At 40.2% G+C, this 18,354-nt stretch overlaps 1 protein-coding gene across 1 annotated transcript; it reads right to left on the bottom strand.

Moving 5' to 3' along the window:
• Positions 1 to 503: 503 nt before the first annotated feature.
• On the bottom strand, positions 504 to 17,212 carry LOC117257263 (macrophage-stimulating protein receptor-like). The gene is made up of 21 exons (XM_033627304.2): positions 17,033 to 17,212; positions 14,986 to 16,275; positions 11,232 to 11,408; positions 10,915 to 11,034; positions 9,729 to 9,899; positions 9,471 to 9,637; positions 8,400 to 8,529; positions 8,133 to 8,269; positions 7,816 to 7,992; positions 7,559 to 7,658; positions 7,250 to 7,480; positions 6,959 to 7,105; positions 6,705 to 6,870; positions 6,536 to 6,625; positions 5,191 to 5,397; positions 5,016 to 5,096; positions 4,749 to 4,930; positions 4,524 to 4,633; positions 2,802 to 2,967; positions 2,579 to 2,715; positions 504 to 2,367 (listed from the first exon to the last, which is right to left on the bottom strand). Exons 2-21 carry the CDS (start codon positions 16,189 to 16,191, stop codon positions 2,136 to 2,138), a joined length of 4,134 nt encoding a protein of 1,377 aa, XP_033483195.1. The 5' UTR covers positions 16,192 to 16,275; positions 17,033 to 17,212; the 3' UTR covers positions 504 to 2,135.
• Between the last annotated feature and the right edge of the window lie 1,142 nt (positions 17,213 to 18,354).

Here is an 18,354-nt window from a genome sequence, read left to right as displayed (position 1 = left end):
TGGTTTTCTGTTTGGTCCCTTGCTGCAAACATCACCTCGTTTTCTCATTTTCAAACCCAGAACCTCTACCTGAACACAACCAGAGCTTGTCATTATTGCCGCCACCTTTTCAGTACCTGGAGGCAAGGGATAAAATAAAAATCTTTTTTTAGATCCATAAATTATTCATAGAGAGTATTACAAATGCTAGATACACAGATTAGGCAGAAGCATGCAGTTTTCACTCTGGTTGAGCGGACGTAATTCAGACCTCTAACGGTGTGTGTTTTTCCTCTCATCCAGCTGGCAGAGAACAAGAGCTGTGCTGCCTCAGACCTGTGTCACTGGCTTTAATAATCCGCTTTCGGGGAGAACTTCTGTACCTTCTCTTGCTGTATTGATCTGCATTTTTCTTTTACCAAAAAAAACAAAAAAAACAATTACCAATAAAATACAAGTGAGTTTCTTTTAAGTAGAACTGTCTTGTTTGCCAGTCGAGATTTTTTCTTTGTGGTGATTCAGGATGAGGCTGGGAAAAACAAGTCTTTAATTTGTTGACACGCTTTACAAACAAGTACCCAGCATTTGTCTGTACAAAACACTCTTTACAGTGCAACCTAGAGAAAAAGAAACACCAGTTCAATCTTGGTAGGAAGGAGAGAAAATGCAGCAATGTCAAAAATCATGTACATCAGAACCAAATCTATTAAAGCTAGTAGAAAGCTTGCTGGTCAACATAAACTTTTTTAAATCAAATACTGCATTGTCAGTAAAAGTTGAACAATCAGTGCATAAAATTCCTTGGATTGTCTGATTTGCTGTGATGATCATTTTAATACATGTAGGAGAAAATGTGCCTTAAGGACAGAATGCTACGATCTGCTGATCGAGATGAAAGGCTGAGTTTGTTCAGAGCTTCAGATGAATATAGTTGCACTGTTTGTGTAACATCCTTGTGTTGAGCTGTCTGCTGTTGTGTTGCAGACCTCACTGCAGCAGCAACTGAAGTGTGCTTCAGAAGGAGGCGTCGGTTGCCCTCTAGTGATGATGACAGGTACTCCATGTGTTTCAAAGCCTCAGTTGATACCAGAGCAGCGCTGACAGCTCACTGTATAATTCAGTAGGTGCAGAGCTTTTGGCAGAGTATCAATAGCTCTAAATCTGAGCAGATCCAGATTTCACATGTGCACGTCCCATTGCATTGTCTACATTCTGTATCCTATATAAAGGGATATAATCTTTGTTATGTCCCCATATAGCAAGAAAATTGTGTCCAAAACCTTAAAAACATTGACCCTTGAGCACATGTCAGCATTTATGGACCCTTTGTCTGTATTACAGTGTAATACAGTAGCTTTAAGACACACATTTCTATAACAGCGCATGGTCTCATGTAGCCCCACATCCTATTCTAGTCTGAGAACAAAAGCCCGTTTTACATTCATTTTGTCACACTTGTGCTTCAGATGTTTGAAACAAAATATTCAAAACTTCCATCTACATAATGAGATAATGAGCCCCTGGGCACAGACACGCAAAAGGCCCCGCCATCTCTCCTACACAGGGGCAAGACACACAGACTTCATAGCTGTTAAGCCTCTTTTTGTCATTTTGTTTCTGATTGTAGTTGCTTTGTGTCTCGTACTTATTTTGTTTCTCTTTGTGGTCATTTTGTGTCTCTTTATAATCATTTTGTGTCTCTCTGTGGATGTTTTGTATCTTTTTATAACGGCTGTGAGTCTCTTTGTAGTCGTTTTGTTTCTTTGTGGTCATTCTGAGTCTCTTCCTGGTCTGCAGCGTGAATATGAGTGACAGTTTGCAGGCGAAAACCCATGGGTGAGTGGGGGGTACTCCTTGGCCTGTGCCCCATAGGCCCATTCAGTTATCAATCCATGCACGTTGTCATATTTTGCAACTAATAAAACATGAATGGAGAACTTCCAGCATAAATTTGTCCCAGCTCCATTAAGAGTTTATAGTACCTACAGTGTCTTTTAAATCAGTAGCTAAACCTTCCATGTGCTCAGGTTTGCAGACATGATCAGCAGTTTATGTGACGCATGACTGGATCCAGGCTAACCTCTCCCTTTTCTTGTATGCTGTCCAAATGAAACCCGGATCCTGCATTCCTATCAGAGTTTCAGGACTGCGCACTCTCAGCTGGCAGCATGACTGTCCGTGTCCAGGTCTGAGGCCTCAGCTTCATCTGCAGATCCAGTCAGAGACGGGTACGGCCTCGGCTGGTCTAAGTTGACATAGTTCACCTTCAGACTGATGTAGTGCTCTCCTTCCAGAAAGGACAAGATTTGTAGTACTTCTGTAACTAGGCTATTGAAGTCAGGTCTGCACTCGGGCTCCGGGTCCCAACATGTCAGCATGATGGAATAGCTGTGGAATGAATAAATGTGTAAATAAGTGAGTGAGTAAGTGTCTGAGTAAATATGTAACTGGTTTAGTGAATGCCATTGTGAGTTTAGATAAAAATGATACATGGTCACAGAGAATTGCGTCTCCTAATGAAACTCAAATAAGATACAGTAGCAACTGTGTTAAGTCATCGCAACATGTGGTATCTATGGGGTGCGTGTGTGACTCTTACAGAGCATCAGGGCAAAACTGTGGCTGAGGAAGCCGGCGTCCCTTCAACAAATAGTGAGTGATGTCATATGGATCCACATCTGGATATGGGCTAGCACCTCTGGTCAACAGCTCCCACATTAAAATCCCATATGACCACTGAGAAACAGATAAGCAATATGTTGTAGATGATATACGATAGTTGTAACAGGTGTATTTGATTAAACTGGATAAAGTGCGCTCACCACGTCAGACTTGGTAGTGAACTTTTGCGTTTGCAGGCTTTCGATGGCCATCCACTTCACTGGCAGCTTTACCCGTTTGTGATCTTGAATGCTGTAGTACTCCTTGTCGTAGATGTCCCTTGCCATGCCGAAGTCAGCCACCTTTACTGTGAAGGTTTCATCCAGCCTGAAAAGAGATGGCATCTTCAGAAAACATCATCTCTTAGCTAGTACCCATTCAGATGACACATCTCTAGACTCAAGGTGTGCTCAAGAGAAGCCAGGGGAACTTTAATTTTACAACAGCTGGAATAATCAGTGTCGATGAGCAGTGATGGCCTCATTAGAGATTTGCCATGCACAGGTGGGATACAGAAATAGTGAAAAAAGCGACAGTGGTAACAATCACATTTTCTAATTCTATCCAAGAAAGCAAAAAGGTGTGTCTTCCAAAATGTTGCACTGTTCCTTTAATATGTATTAGCGACTAAACAGATCTCAAAAACCAGAAATACTACACCACCACTGTCTCAAAAATGTGTCATTCCAAGAGGCCTTAAGATGGACAGGGTCGTCTATGTGGCTTTTACACATTTTAAAAAAACTTAAACTTTAAAAATATTGCCATATTTTTTATTTGGTGGGATCTATAGAGCAAGCTTTTTGTCTTTATCTAATAAAACTGACAATATTAGAAAAAGAAAAGGTAAATTATATTAAAGAAAAATAAAAGATTCAACAGTAATCAGTATATTGTCCTTTGGGGGGTTACTAATTTACTAACTTACTTTTATGGTAGTTGACCATAAAACATACCAGCCAACACTGCAGTATTTGTTGCTAACATTAAATCAATAACAACATTGCATAATTCAAACCTAGAGTAGGTGACTATTATGAAAATGACAACATATACACAGAAGTTCATGAGACAGATGATATGTAAAAAACTACTACTACTCCTCCTCCTCACAGTACCTCTAATGGCATTTGCTGGAACCAACCGCAGCTGACAGAAAACAACCAACTAGAGCGGAGGAGTCTGACGCACCTGTCAATCATGTCAATCACTGCTCATGAACTGTGGTCAAACTGTCAAACTAGGCAGCGCTGATTAAATATGAATCAAGATTCTGTTACTGCAGTGCTTGTCTCAAAGCTTTCATAAACATATTTTAGTGTACTGTTTAGCTGTATGCTGAGAAAGTGTGCTCCGGCTTGTAGGCAATTGGCTTTTGCTTGACTGTTTTTAATATGCCAGCTGGGTCACAACCTTTTTCATTTCACAGCTAAACAGTACACTAAAATATGTTTATGAAAATATTTGAGGAGAGAAATAGGCAATGTAGTAACCGGATCTTGATGCATATCAGCGCTGCCTAGTCTGACCGCAGTTAAGGAGTAGTGATTGACATGATTGACAGCTGCGTTAGAGACTCCTCAGCTCTGATTGGGTGTTTTCACTCGTGCGGTGCATTCTTGCACTGGGAGGAAGTAGAGGTATGTGACTTTTTCACAGATTATCTCTCTCTTACTGCTGTGTAGATATAGTGACACTTTCAAATATGACAAAAAGTTATTTCTATAAAAGTGACCAACTACAGCTTTAAATAAGCCTTTATGATAAACCACCTCAATGACGCGTCCACTTCTCAACAGTTAGTGAAATGACCTCCTGGGGTTTGACAAAGCTTTTCTACTGACACGTCACAGGCCAGTAATCAGTATATGATTCACACTCACATGCAGTTACGTGCAGCCAGGTCTCTGTGGACAAATTTCTTCTGGGCTAAATACTGCATCCCTTTGGCAACCTGAAGCCCAAAGCCTATCAGGTCTTTCACAGTTGGGTTCTGTGGAGGAAAAAGCAGTATTAAAAAGAGCTGACCCAACCCAAACACCCATGGTCTGAAGTATTGAAAATATTCATGACCCTACTGGTCCAGAAAGTTTCATTGCGTAATTCACCCTTTTCTCGGAGCGGATGAAATGACGCACATCCCCGTGCTTCATGTACGGTAGAACCACCAGAGGGAGCCCTTCTTTGGGCAGCATGATGCCCAGCAGAGACAGGATGTTGGGGTGGTGGAAACCTTTCATGATGATGCCCTCTCTGAGGAACTGATCCACCTGTCCCACATCTGTGATCCCTGTTAATACAACACATGCTGTTATACAGACTAATCCAACAGCCAAGAGCTCATATAAAACTGATGTCACCTATAAAACACATACTGTTCAGGGACTTCACAGCACAGTGGATCTCTTGCTTGTTGCTGTCTATCAAGAACCCATGATAAACTGTCCCAAAGTGGCCTGCATAAGAAATGAAAGTGGTTATTTAAATATTTTGTGCTAAAATATTCAAAGAAAAGAACAAAACAAACATTATAAAAGACAAGAGGCTTACCTTTGCCGATAATCTGGCTATCCTCAATTCGCAGCATCTCAGCAGGGATCAGGACATCTTTAACCTCTTCAAGAAGATCAGAGCTCAGACTGACCATTGAGATATTGTCCCGTGGCATTAAAGGAACGGCCAGATGATCGTAGCTGGCAGCATACAATAAACCTTGGAAGGCCATTCCTGAACCGGATGTTTGATTGGACAGATCCACTGGAGCACGCAAGAGAATGGGAAACACAAACACTTTTATTACTACAACAGACTATGTGATAAGTGTTTTTTTTTTTAATTTAACTTAAAGGTACAGTTCACACCCACATCACAAATACACAATTTCCCTCTTACTTGTAGTGCTATTTATTTAGATTGTTTTGTGAATTGTTGGAGATATTGTCTATAACGATGTCTTCCTTTTCTTAGATATAAAGGAATTAGATGGCACTCGGCTTGTGGTGCTTTTTTTTTTTTTTTTTTCCTTAATTCAGCATGACCTGTTTACTCAAGATAATCCACAGACCTTGTTGTGAGCAATTTCAAGTAGGGAGTATTTTCTTACTACTAAACTACAACTGCCATCGAATCACTGTGCAGAAGGAAGCGTGCATCTACTCATGGACAAGAGCCTCATGCTCGTGACAGTGCAAGAAGAAAACATGAATGGCGTTCTCCTCCGCTGAGCTGTAATGTTAGCTTTTCCTCCTTCTGCGCAATGATACCGTTGGCAGGTGTAGTTTGTCCTAAAGAGATTTTCATATGTTTTTTGCCATCTGTAGTTCCATTATATTCAAGACAGGACAAACATCTCTACGACTGACATCTCCAACACTCGTCAACTCACACCAAAACAATCTAGACTGATAAATAGCACTACAGGTGAGAGGGAAATGTGTATGTTTAATTTTGGGGTGAACTGTCCCTTTAAGTTGACTGTAAAATGCATGCAATCGTCACTAACTCACAAGACCATTTAATACTGAGATGGAAACAATTATTGTAGTTTCATTGAAATTATGACTATGAATATTGTACCTTTTATTAGTCAGATAGTTCTTTACCCTGTTACCCTTGACTTGTTGACAGACTTTCAGAAATTAAACCAATTTGTGCCATCGTGTTTTTACATTTATCTATTTATTTATTTAGCTGTCTTTGTATCTATTAATTACAATATATATATATATATATATATATATATATATATATATGTTTGTACTGTCTGGACCTACCAAAGGGTTAGGTGTAAATGATGTACAGTGTAGAAAAGGAAGGGAAATAAATAGAGGAACTGATTAACAATTAATATGGATTGATGAATGAATGAATAAATGAACAAATTTGGTCTTCTAACCTCGTCTGTAGTCACCTGTCGGGGATATATCAGCACCGCTGGCCATGCGGCTCCGTGAAAGCATTGTTGATAAACGATTCTCTATGTTGGCTGAAAGGAAAAATATGATAACCTTTAAATCACTGGACAATGCATATTCTAGACTCAAGAAATAGCTGAATTCTCTCACCTCTCTTTTTCTTCCTCAAATGTATCATCACCATTAGTGCAAGGCCAGCACCTAGCACTAATGCAGCGATGATGCCCAGGAGAACGCCCGCAATCATGGTGCTGTTGTTGTTGTCGTCGTCATTGACGACTCTGCCCACATCGTAAATTTCCCCATTCACAGACACCTACAGTGGAACAAAACATTTAATTCAGTATCAGTTTCCCATGAGATATTCGGATTAAGAATGATGGCTGAAAAGCAGACTCTCTCACCTTGACAGGCAACCCCTCATTGGGAATAACCAGGCCTTTAGGAATCCTGCAGGTCAGCTCATTTAACAGAACCTGAGCGTTGCAGTTCACACCCCCGATTGTCATTATGATCTTCATGCATGTGCTCACTGTATTCAAATTGCTATGCTGTTACATATGTGGAAAAAAGAGATCAATACTCATGTATTAATGATAGTTATTGCTGAGCAAGTACTGTTGATATTGAGATTTCAACACAACAACATTAGTTGTGGAGGAAAAACATTTTAGTGTAAAAGTGTGTAAACATACATGCAGTGATACTTCTGTCTCTCCTGGCTTTAGAGGCAGTTCATGGTCATCATTTTCAAAGGGAATGATTGTGGCATCAGGGTGGTAGTCCAGACGTCTCTTATAGAGGTTACGCTTCCCATCCATGTGAATAAAGATCTCTCCTGTGTCAGACTTTTCTTCTGGCATTTCCTCTGGAAGAGCAGGAGCCCAGCACTCCATATGTGTGGCATTCATTGTGCCGCTGCACACCTGAAATGAAATAAGTACATTGTTTATTGCGTGAACTCACAACTGCTGTAACAGTTTGGCATAATTAGGTTTACTTACTCGTTCTAGAGGTGGCAGGTTGCGATTTTTGGAAATGTACTGAACCACAGTTTTGTGAGCAGAGTCAAGATTCTGACCCACTATCACCAGCTTGGAGCCACTATAGGAGAATATAAATGAGAAAGTTAATAATAACAGTGAGTTATTTTATGTGCAAACACTTTATCTTATGAATCAACAATGGAAAATATTTTTAGAGCGATATCACTTCATTTGACACCTTTTATTAATACCAGAGTAGACTGTCAGTGTCATACCTTTGGAAACTGCAGTGAGGATACACAGAGGTTATAACAGGGTCTTTCTTGTAGGAGAACATCTTAGAGGTTGTCACTTGAAAGTTGTCAATGATGATTTTCACAGGTACCTTCCCAACATCTGCTGCAGCTGGTGTGTAGCAGACGACTGAAGAGGTCTCACTTCCTTCAGGAGGACTGAAAATAAAAGAGATTACATTGACTAAATGGGAACAACACTTAAAACATGTAATTCAGTATCTGAATACAGTCAAATAAATGTGTTGACCAAAGTCAGGTGCTCCCAAAAGAAGAAGTCGTCCGTCTGTGTTGCTCACCTCTGAATGTTGCACTTTTTGTCAGCGATGAAGACCTCTCTCTGTATCCCAGAATTAAGATATCTGCCTGTCAGTGTAACCATCGTTCCTCCAAACAAGGGTCCATGGTCAGGCCTGATTTCTGTTATGCTAGGTTCCTAGACAGAGGAGAAATATTTTATCACTCACCAATGATACATTACACATATTATTTACACAAATAAAGACCATATGCAGAACTAATTTTAAAACTGTTTCAGTTGCATAGAAGTTTTTGTGCATTCTCACCACAAAAGAGAAGCCAGGTATCTGAGCTGTGCCATCAATTGAGTAGCGGCCCTCCACTTCTCCCTCGTGAACTTCCAGAGTGATTGTAAGGTTCTGGTTTGGTGTATTTTCCTGTGTCTTGCATACTAGCCTGTATTAAAGGACAAAACCTGCCTATTAATTCTGGAGAGGAAGAAATTCCAGCAGCTTGTCAGACAGAAATGAATAGCAAAGAGACAGAAATATTTCAACAGAGTTTAAAAAAATGCTTCAACAATTTTGTTCAATTTGAAAAAAAAAAAAAAAAAAAAGACTTCATGCAAAGACTAGCCAGTCACATTACACTCTTAGAAAACATTTTGACAAATTTGAAAAACACTCCAAATCTAATCACTAAAGAAATATGTGACAGCTCTGGGACCTCGTTACAACCGTTGCAAGACGAAGTATGAAAATAAATCTACAATGCATTGTTTTTGATCCATTTTCAACATTCAAACTAATAAATATCCCAAATTATGAAATTAAAGAAGTATTTCACTGCTGGAAAGTTGTTCTTTTCATAATACTAGGCTGTCTGTGCAGTAGAAAGGCTCAGACACTTTTGAAATTGGTGCTACATGACCAGAGAAAACATAGGAAAAAGACTGCAGCATTTGATTTTACTCAAGAGGTAGAAAAACTACAATGACCAGAATGCACTGTGCCACGACAGACTGATAAACACTCCCACTGGTAAATGACGTAATGCGAGCTTGGCTGTTTTGCCACAGAAAACAATATGTCGGCCAGCTGGTAACAAAATATCTTGAGTTACAGTGAAATAAAATATGTTTCTGAAAACATTTGAGGTGAGAAAAAGCTAATGCCGTAAGAGAATCTTGGTTTGTATTTTGAGTTCTGGGCACTGTTAAGATGTAGGAAAGTTCAAGACCAGAGTTCATTTACACATACTACCCACATTGCCATGGTACAAAGCTGGTTGAAACTGGCAAAGTTGGCTTGTGACTAGCAGCACCCAGTATTTCCCACAGACAGTAAATGTTTAGAGAATGAAGTGTGTCTGGTATCGTGTGCACGTGTGCTACTCACACTTCACTACTGCTCCTTCCAGGCAGGACTGTACACAAGGTCCCAGCGCCCACTGTGATGATGTGGGTTTTCCCGCTGATGATGGCAGGTCGCAGAGGAGACTGAAAATCCCAGCCGCACAGTGTCACCTCTGTTTCAGCACCAGCAGGTACCATTTTAGGGAAAAACTGCAGAGAAAAGTGTTATCATCGAAAGCAATCAGTGTGACTAGAGTAACCTTATGACTGATGGTGTTTAAACTTCATGCAGCAGACCTACCTCTGTTATGACAGGTGCGCACGAGTCTTTGTTCCACTGTGAGGTACACTCGCTCTGCCTCGAACAGATTCCTGAACACCAGCCGCAGTTCATGAAGTGTGGAGCCATCAAACACATGGAGCATGTCATAAAATGCGCACACCCTGGTCCTGCAGACGGCACCTTGAACAACTTGAACAGGGATAGAGGCAGAGGAGGGTGGGGTGAGCCAGATGTAACAGAGATAAGCAGGAAAACATGGATTATGCTATTGCCTAACAGTATAAAAATATCTCACTCTGCTACAGGCCAACCCATAACACAGCTGAGCCTTTTGGCCTAAATGAAGAACTGAATCTGTCATGTGTCCTCATTACACTTGATGGATGCAGTTAGGCTTGGGTGGTATCTATTTTTCCATATCTCCATACCTTCCTGACATTTAACCAGGGTAAACATATTGCACATAGAATAATGAATAGACAGGAAATAAGCGCCCCTCTTTCTGATGGACCCAATGACTCATGGTGACGTGGCAGATACCAGCTGGATAAAATCATGTAGCTAATAAATTGAAGTCATCTCAAGGTCAAGTTATATGTGTCAGTTCTCCCAAAACAGAAGCAGAGGCATGTTTTCCTTTCAGTACTCCTGGTTATCCCCACCACTCGTAGTCGCCATCGTTCTCAGCTCAGCTGCCTGTTCCACCAGTAAACACTGACCTCTGGTGGCATCTGCTGTGCACTACATCATCTCAATACAGCATCTCCGTATCAGTTTACTAAAAAGAGGAGCATCTGTATTTCATTATGGTACTGAAAATCATACCTTAAGGATTTCTAAATACTCCTGTATACCTTAAAACCTTGATACCCCCAAGCCTTGATGCGGTGCTTGTATTTTTTGCACTTTTTCGTCATGAATTTAAGATGTATCTCTGCTCTTTTGTTACAGGTGTGATTGTAGTACATGGGCTATGTCAGCTCCCACCATTGGATCCATTATCAAATGACAAATGAATGCCCATTCTAAGTTGACGATATTCTGTATGTTTATGTCTTTATCCATTTTGACTCTGATGAAGACACAGTGGTGCTGAAACGTTCTGTTTGCACTAATAAAGGCTGCAAATCAATCAATGTGCTCCAGTTCCTTTTTTCACCCCTAAAAGATAAATGGTACCTGCAGTTAATATCACAAAATGTACCTTATTTCCCACTGTGAAGAGAAGTAAATTGTCTGAGTACACAGCTGCTGTCCTGGACACTTTGGTCTCTCCAAGAGAAAAGTTGGCGAAGACAATAGGCCTGTACAGAGTGAGAATCACCTAAACCACACAAAAACAGAGAGGTAATGTCACAAGGATTATCATTTTTGGGAGTCTTGATATACATCTGCTTCTGACTGACACACAGAAAAAAATCGAAATGTTTAGACATTTGAATATATTTGGTATAATATGTTCAAACTGCAGAGGCACCGACTGGCACATCACATTATGACTCATCCTCAGGATATCTCTACCTGCAGTATCCGGCCATCTGAGGTACCAAAGTGGCCCAGTGTGTGATTCCCAGTGGTGGTGACCAGGACAGCAGTGAAAAGGACATCTCTCATCTGCCTGTTGAAAAGGTCTAATCTGTAGTATGGCTTTGACACCAGAGTGGGTTTGGCAGTGCATGTGTCATTACCTCCAGAGCTCTGTACAAGCGGGAGAAACACATACAGAACGAGGGTGTTTTAGTCACGTTCATGGAAAAAGTTTCTGCCTCTGTCAGCATCAGTCTTCCTCTAAGCACATATAACATGCGTGTTCATGAGTGTGGCAGGAAGAGAAATACAAAGAGAGACCATCTGAATTCATCCTTTAAGGAAGGAAGTACTCTGGCTTCGCTTCCAGCCAGAGTAACAAGCTGTGAGAGGAACAAGGTCATAAAACAGCAGTAACTCCAGCTCCATATGTTGACTCTGTGACGGTTTCTCACTGTAGACTGTCAACTACTTGAAACTGGAACTTTCCATACACACATAAAACAGTCAGTGACAGATGTGTGTGGATGGTTGGCGGAGCATGAGTTACTTTGGTTAAATAAAGTGATGATTTAAAACAAAAAGAGAGGATATGTTTAACTAATGGTAAACATTCCACTGCAAGGCAATTTAGATGACCTGCCCCAGCATGCCCCAGTTTGCTTCCCACTATTTGAATCCTCTTTATTCACGTCACCATTTCAGTTGCTTTGTTTTTCAGCATTTGAAGCTTGAACACTTATGATGTCCACATTATTTTACTGGACATATCAGCTTCAAAACAGTGTTATGTTTGTTTCAACTGTCATTTACTGATTAAGTACAAGAGTAATTCCTTCCTCCCTACCCTTCACCTCTTTAATAGTCCACCTATTTCCTACTCAAATAACATGCGTAAAAGCCAGGCACAGTCTAACACTGTCCCTCCCCTTGAAATTCCACCTTTTTATCAGCAGGATTTATAACTTGTGTTTGCTGGCACGCATTCCTGTAGGTGTACACATGGCTGTGAGGGCTCAAAGGACACAGTTTGAACTCTGCAAAAGGAAAAGACCACACCTTTATTATTTTGCTGAGCGCCGCAGCCAAAATCTCTTTTCAGTGAAGGAGGGGGAATCTTGCATGTTATCCTAGGTTTAGATTGAAAGGTATACTTTACCCACACATTGGACATTTGTGTATCAGTTACTCAACCTGTGTCAAGTCCGTGTTTTTCGTCCAAAATTGTTGCAGGTTTAAAAATTAATATGAGCTCATGTGTCGATAATGTTCACACACTGACTCTGTTGTTGTCTCATCCGTTGTTGAAGCTTTCGGGACCGGTTTGATTTTCTGTGTTTTTTCACATCCATCAAAGATTCAAGGTTTAAGAACGTTATTGTTACTAGGCAAGCATGACTGAATTGCAAATGTGTCATCCTTAAATTGTGCATACAGTTAAAAAGAAAAACTTCAGACACATTTACATACAGAATAAGACACAAATGCAAATGATAATAAATATTCAAAAAGTCTAGAGAGAGTTGTTTGACCAAGATGCAGTGAGGAAAGTGTGCCATAACCTGCAGAACACATACATCCGCAACAAGAGAGAAGACGGGTGTACATTATCATTTCATAACTTAGATAAACTTCTTTCAACAGGTTAGATAGTAAAACTGAGGTGATTATGGTGGAGAGGAGGATGTAATAGAGGAAGACGACCTCATGCAGACAGAGAAATAGAGAGCAACAGTGTGGAGACAGAGGGGGCCCTTTCAGATAGCCGCGGTGTAAAATGCAAGATGAGAGTGGTGACAGTAACTCCAGTGGAGAGAAGCAAGGGAGCAAACGTGTTTTTTCATTTTGTCTCATATTGCGAATTCTTGCAACAAACAGACTAACGATAAAATGCATCAGATTAATTGTGCAAGGTTTCTATATCCTTCTGAGACTCTGTGTCCTCATATGAGGACATCACATTTTGGGTTTACTTGAACTTATACTTGATTCTACTCAACTTAGACCCTTTGTCCACATTCGTTGACACTTTTTTGTGTCATCTAGTGGTAGTAAGAGCACAATACACTAATCCATGTAAAAACAAGATGGCAGACATCTCTGCCAAGTCAGTCTGCAGCCGATCCAGATACAAAAATGGACAAGGTCCAAACCTGATCACATTTTATGACTGAAACTTGTTTACTTATGATTAATTATGTTTGTAGTTTGATATGGCAACAAATTTGACCAATTTTAGCAACAGTAACAAGCTAAGATGTTGTTTATTAGGAAGTACTCATTTGAAGACATTGGGACTTTATTGTCATCTTGTTCAATGACATTGGGATTTAGGCTATTGTCTTGTTTGAGGACATTAGGACTGAATTATGGTTGACAATGTTTTTTATATTTATTGGGCCCTACTAATCCCAAATAGCTAGGAAAAATTAAAAATGCATATAAAAACAAAAGTTCAGATCTCAGAAGGCTAAGTAACAATTGTTATTAGATGACGGATTAAAAAAAAAAACACATACAAAATTAGGTTGCAAAGACCGCTAACTTGAATTTGTGAGGAAAACTTTGTTTTTTTTTGTGTGCCTCAACAGTTAACAAAGAATCCAAATATTGCAAACATTCTTAATGAATCAAAGTGATAGGGGTCTGCCTGTAACAACAGTAAAACTATATCAAAACTTCCATGTACAAACTCTCACACAGCTCATGTAGTATAATGCAAGTCTTGTTTTTTAACCAGTTGTATGCTCAGTACTTCCCAAACACAGGCATTTTTGCTAAAACCTAACTATTTAAAACACTTCTGCGTAAACAGTCTCGCACACAGACAAGTAGCGAGCCTTGGCAACTCAATGTAATGTACAGGCAGAGATCAAAGGAACACATTTGCCCATGCCTACTTGTATGTAGAAGTGTTTTAAATAGTAAGGTTTTAGCAAAATGCATGTGTTTGGGAAGGTACTGAGCATACGACTGGATAAATTAGACTTGGATTATAATGCACGAGTTGTGTGAGAATTGGCAACCAATGTTATGATATAGTTTTGCTGTTGTCAAACGTGGACCCCTGTGACTTCAATACATCAAGAATATTGGCATTTTTTGGATTCTTCGTTCACTGTGAAGGCATGCGAGAAAAACTATGTTTTCTTCAAAAATTCAACGTAACACAGGGTGAGTAATTGATGTACAAATTAAAATTTTGTGGGTGAAGTATTCCTTTAACTCACTAAGCCATCTTTACAATCCAATACTTTTCTCCTCTGGTAACTTATCAAATAAGGGTTCTGGCCAGGAAGATTTAGTGTGGTGTAGGCTAACCACTGAGCCTTTTATCTTGATGAAACCATTTTCATATCAAAGCTCTGTACTGTTAACAGTTGCCACCCTCTCACAGAGAAAGACTGAAACTTAGCGCAGAGAAACGGTGTGGTAATATGCAGGTCACACTACTGACTCATCCACCCCTCCCACTGCTCTCATGTGGCCCTGCTCTCTCACACACCCTCATCAGTTACCACAGGCATATACCGGAATACTGTAGTCAAAATTTACTTTACACTATCCCTTATTGCTCAAGACAGTGTGAAACTGGAAGTTTAATGATAAACTACACTGTCCCTGTTAGAGGTGACTTAATTACACAGTGTTTGTCTGGATAGGTCACTTCCTGTCTGGGCACAGGGAGACCTTTGCACTGTTCCTCGGCTGTGACAACAGTTGGGCATTAAAAGAAGAGGTTACTCACTTCATGTGGGCAGCTCTCACATTGCTGGAAGTGACAAAGACCTCTGGACAGCTGCTCCGGACCTGACTTGCAGCAGGCGTCCACGCCTTTATCAATCTCATAGTTCACATGGGTCAAAGGGAAGGCACACAGGGCAGAGTTTTTTTGAGGTTCACCTTGCTCATTCACCTCAGCAAACACCCCATAGAGAATGTCCTCCGACTCGCTCACCCTCAGCTCCAATGCCAAGTCTTTCCCCGCTCGCCCAAAGTGTGCCGCCTGTAGCCCGTTGTATACAATGTCCCTGAAACTATCTCTCCTTCTCCTCCTGCGCTTTGGCTCATAGCGGCACTCCAGGACCACCTCCCTGTACATCCACACCTCTGGAATTATTATCGGCAGTCGTCCCAGTCGAGTCTGAAAAGCTGAATTACTCTTGGATGGATTTTCTCGCTGCAGGGACAGGAAGTAGACGTAATCCTTGGTGGAGAAACTGTAGATGTAATCAATCTTGTAAGAGTCCCGAAGACTTGGGAGCACTGTCAGGGCGTTCATGACCATGTGAAAGCCATCCTCAGTTGAAAGCGGCCTCACCACTGATATCGACCTCCTTGGATACCTCTGTGTCACTCTGTCATTGACAGAGGCTGCTACAAAGAAGAACGATGTGACTCCCTCTTCGACGATGGTGACTTTGGTGCCAAGGGGGCTGGCCAGACAGTCTGGACAGCTGCTTGGAGAGTTTTGTTGCTTTTTGTATAAACACTGAGGCTGGGGCTGTGGAGTGCTAATATCTATGAAGTGACAGATCCCATGCTGCGTACTCCCACAAATGTACAAGTAAGGCAAGAGAAATCCAGCAGGATCCAAAAGCAGAACCTCATTGTCTGTATCCACCAGATCTTCCGGATCTATTTCTACATCACACACCTGACAGGTTTGACAGTCAGGACTGCCAACAGGTCCAGTTTTCACCTCCCATATTTTTTCCATAGCATCGTTCACTGCCTCTATCACATTCTGGCTAGCGACATACACCTCTTGAGGGTTCACATCCCTGTTCACTGCTATGTTCTGTATAGGTTTGTCTGTTTGGAAATGGGGGAGGGAGTATTTTACATTGAAATTCACCAGCCCGCGTGGATTCGAAGCACACGTGTGTTGTCCCGAGGCTGTCTGTGTTTGTATCCATATGCATACTGTCAGCAAGGCGGCCCAAGTGACCATCTCCACGTCACAGTCCCCGGTGATTGAGTGTTACCTATAAAATACTTTCCTCAAAGAGAACATTCTGGAGAACCGACGGGAGCTCTGTGTGGGAAAACACCAAAAGAGATGTTGAGATTTAACAGACAGAGAGCAGCAACATTTTTATTCCCACATTCACTGCTTTTGTAGTGGAGGTGGTTATTGTAAACACTTAAGCTTGTTTAAACTATGACATGCAGCATGAGGAACTGAGGAAAGAGGAAAAAGTATCAGCTGCTCTTAGAGCCCCGTGATTAAGCAGATACTTTTTTCTTGAAATGAAGCATCAAACATTTGAGATAAATAAGACTTGACATGCACAGATATGACACAGCTGTGAGACTTATAAAGCTTTGATGATAGATTTATCGAAGGCTGATAAAGCAAGTGGAAAAATAACAAGTTGGTAGAGTCAAGATAAAATCTGCTGGGGGCAAGACATGACTTGCTGCAACATGTGAAGCAACTATAGAAATGTTCAGGCCCTCAGAGCTGTACACAGATTAAATACTAATAACTGAGCCTGATTTTGTCAAAAAGTAAAAACACCTGAATTATTAGATACATGCAAATGACTCAGTAGTTATCCTGCATCATGACTTTAACACACTGTGCAATTACAACTATTTTAAAAGTTTCAAAATTGAGCATTAAAGTCAAAGTGGCTATAATTAGGTTTATTTGTGTTGATAATAACTGCTAAAACTACATTTCCTGTGCAAGTAATTGTGAATTATGTGAACAGTCATTCATTAACGTGGAATAATAGCTCCCCTGGACATCCACTATAAAAACAATACATTTAAAAAAATCATCTTACCTCGCTTTGTAAGGTGGGGACGTCGCTGTGATTTGTCCAACAGTCTCAAAAGGTGAATCCTTATCGGGATGAACTTCCTGTGATAAAGAAGCTCCACTCACTAACTTGCAGCGGTAAACTCACCTGTCAGCACCGGAGTCCCACTGGCTCAAACTTCACACTGATACTGAACCACATCAGCGCTCTGTGAGGATGGATTACAATCCACAGCAGCTGACACTCACCTTCAAAATAAAAGCGCACCAGGTCGAATCCCCCACAGAGGGACTGTGATGATTAATGACTCGGTTTTATTGCCTCCAGCAAGAATTTTAAGCGTTGTCTATTATGACATCGCTTATTTAAGTTATGGGTTATTACTGATTTATTTCATTCAATTAAAATAATAAGATAACATAACATTTCATTTATCCCCAGAGGTTAAATTCACACAGCAGCGGCAGCAGCAAATAAAATAGTCTAATTGGGGAGGAAATGTTTTTATATATTTATTGGATTTAAAGTAACAAATCAAACAAAATAAGAAATGATGGACATTCAAACGTTTTATAAATTATATGCATTACAAATAAAACACGATTAGCTGATTTTACAAGCCTCTACAATGAAATTATAGATATATAATAATTATGTAGATTATAGCACTATGATATGATAAGATAAGATAGATAAGATAAGACAAAACTTTATTGATCCCACGTGGGGGTAAGATAGAAAAGCAACATGAACGGCAATAGAATACTTACTTAAGATAAAATACAAAAAAGATATATATCAGAATTAGAAAAACATAAAGTACTAAATTAAGACACAACTATACACTCAGTACCATACACCATATACACCTTTCACTTATGCACATAGGAAAAAAAGGATATGTATATTAAATGAATACATGTATGGGTATATATTGACAGCTGTACAGGATGATTGCACATTGGATGTAATACACATATGGTGTGTAGTGGTATTAAAATGAAAAACAATGTAAGAACAATTCAAACAGTGTTGCCTTGCAAAGGCAGACACCATAGAAAGGCAGGCTGCAAAGAACATTAGTAGTAATATTTATGCTGTAACAATTAAACACAGTAAACACAAATTGTAAAGCCCTCACTGATCACTGCTTTATGCTTTATTCCAGGGCTGGTTGACCATATTTGACCTTTTGTAGGCTCAGTCACTGGTATTTGTTCATTTATTAAACCATACTAGGTGCACTCCCTTAGTACATTTGTACTTTGATTGAACAAAGATCTGACTGTAGCCACAGTCCAAGTTCTCAAGATTTAGTTTTGTTGTCTGTGCTTAGTGCACAGACT

This window comes from Epinephelus lanceolatus, chromosome 1 (genome assembly GCF_041903045.1).
Source record: "Epinephelus lanceolatus isolate andai-2023 chromosome 1, ASM4190304v1, whole genome shotgun sequence".
In the NCBI taxonomy this organism is placed as follows: domain Eukaryota; kingdom Metazoa; phylum Chordata; class Actinopteri; order Perciformes; family Serranidae; genus Epinephelus; species Epinephelus lanceolatus.
The sequence above is the reverse complement of the archived record's forward strand: the minus strand, read 5'-3'. Positions and strand labels throughout refer to the sequence as shown.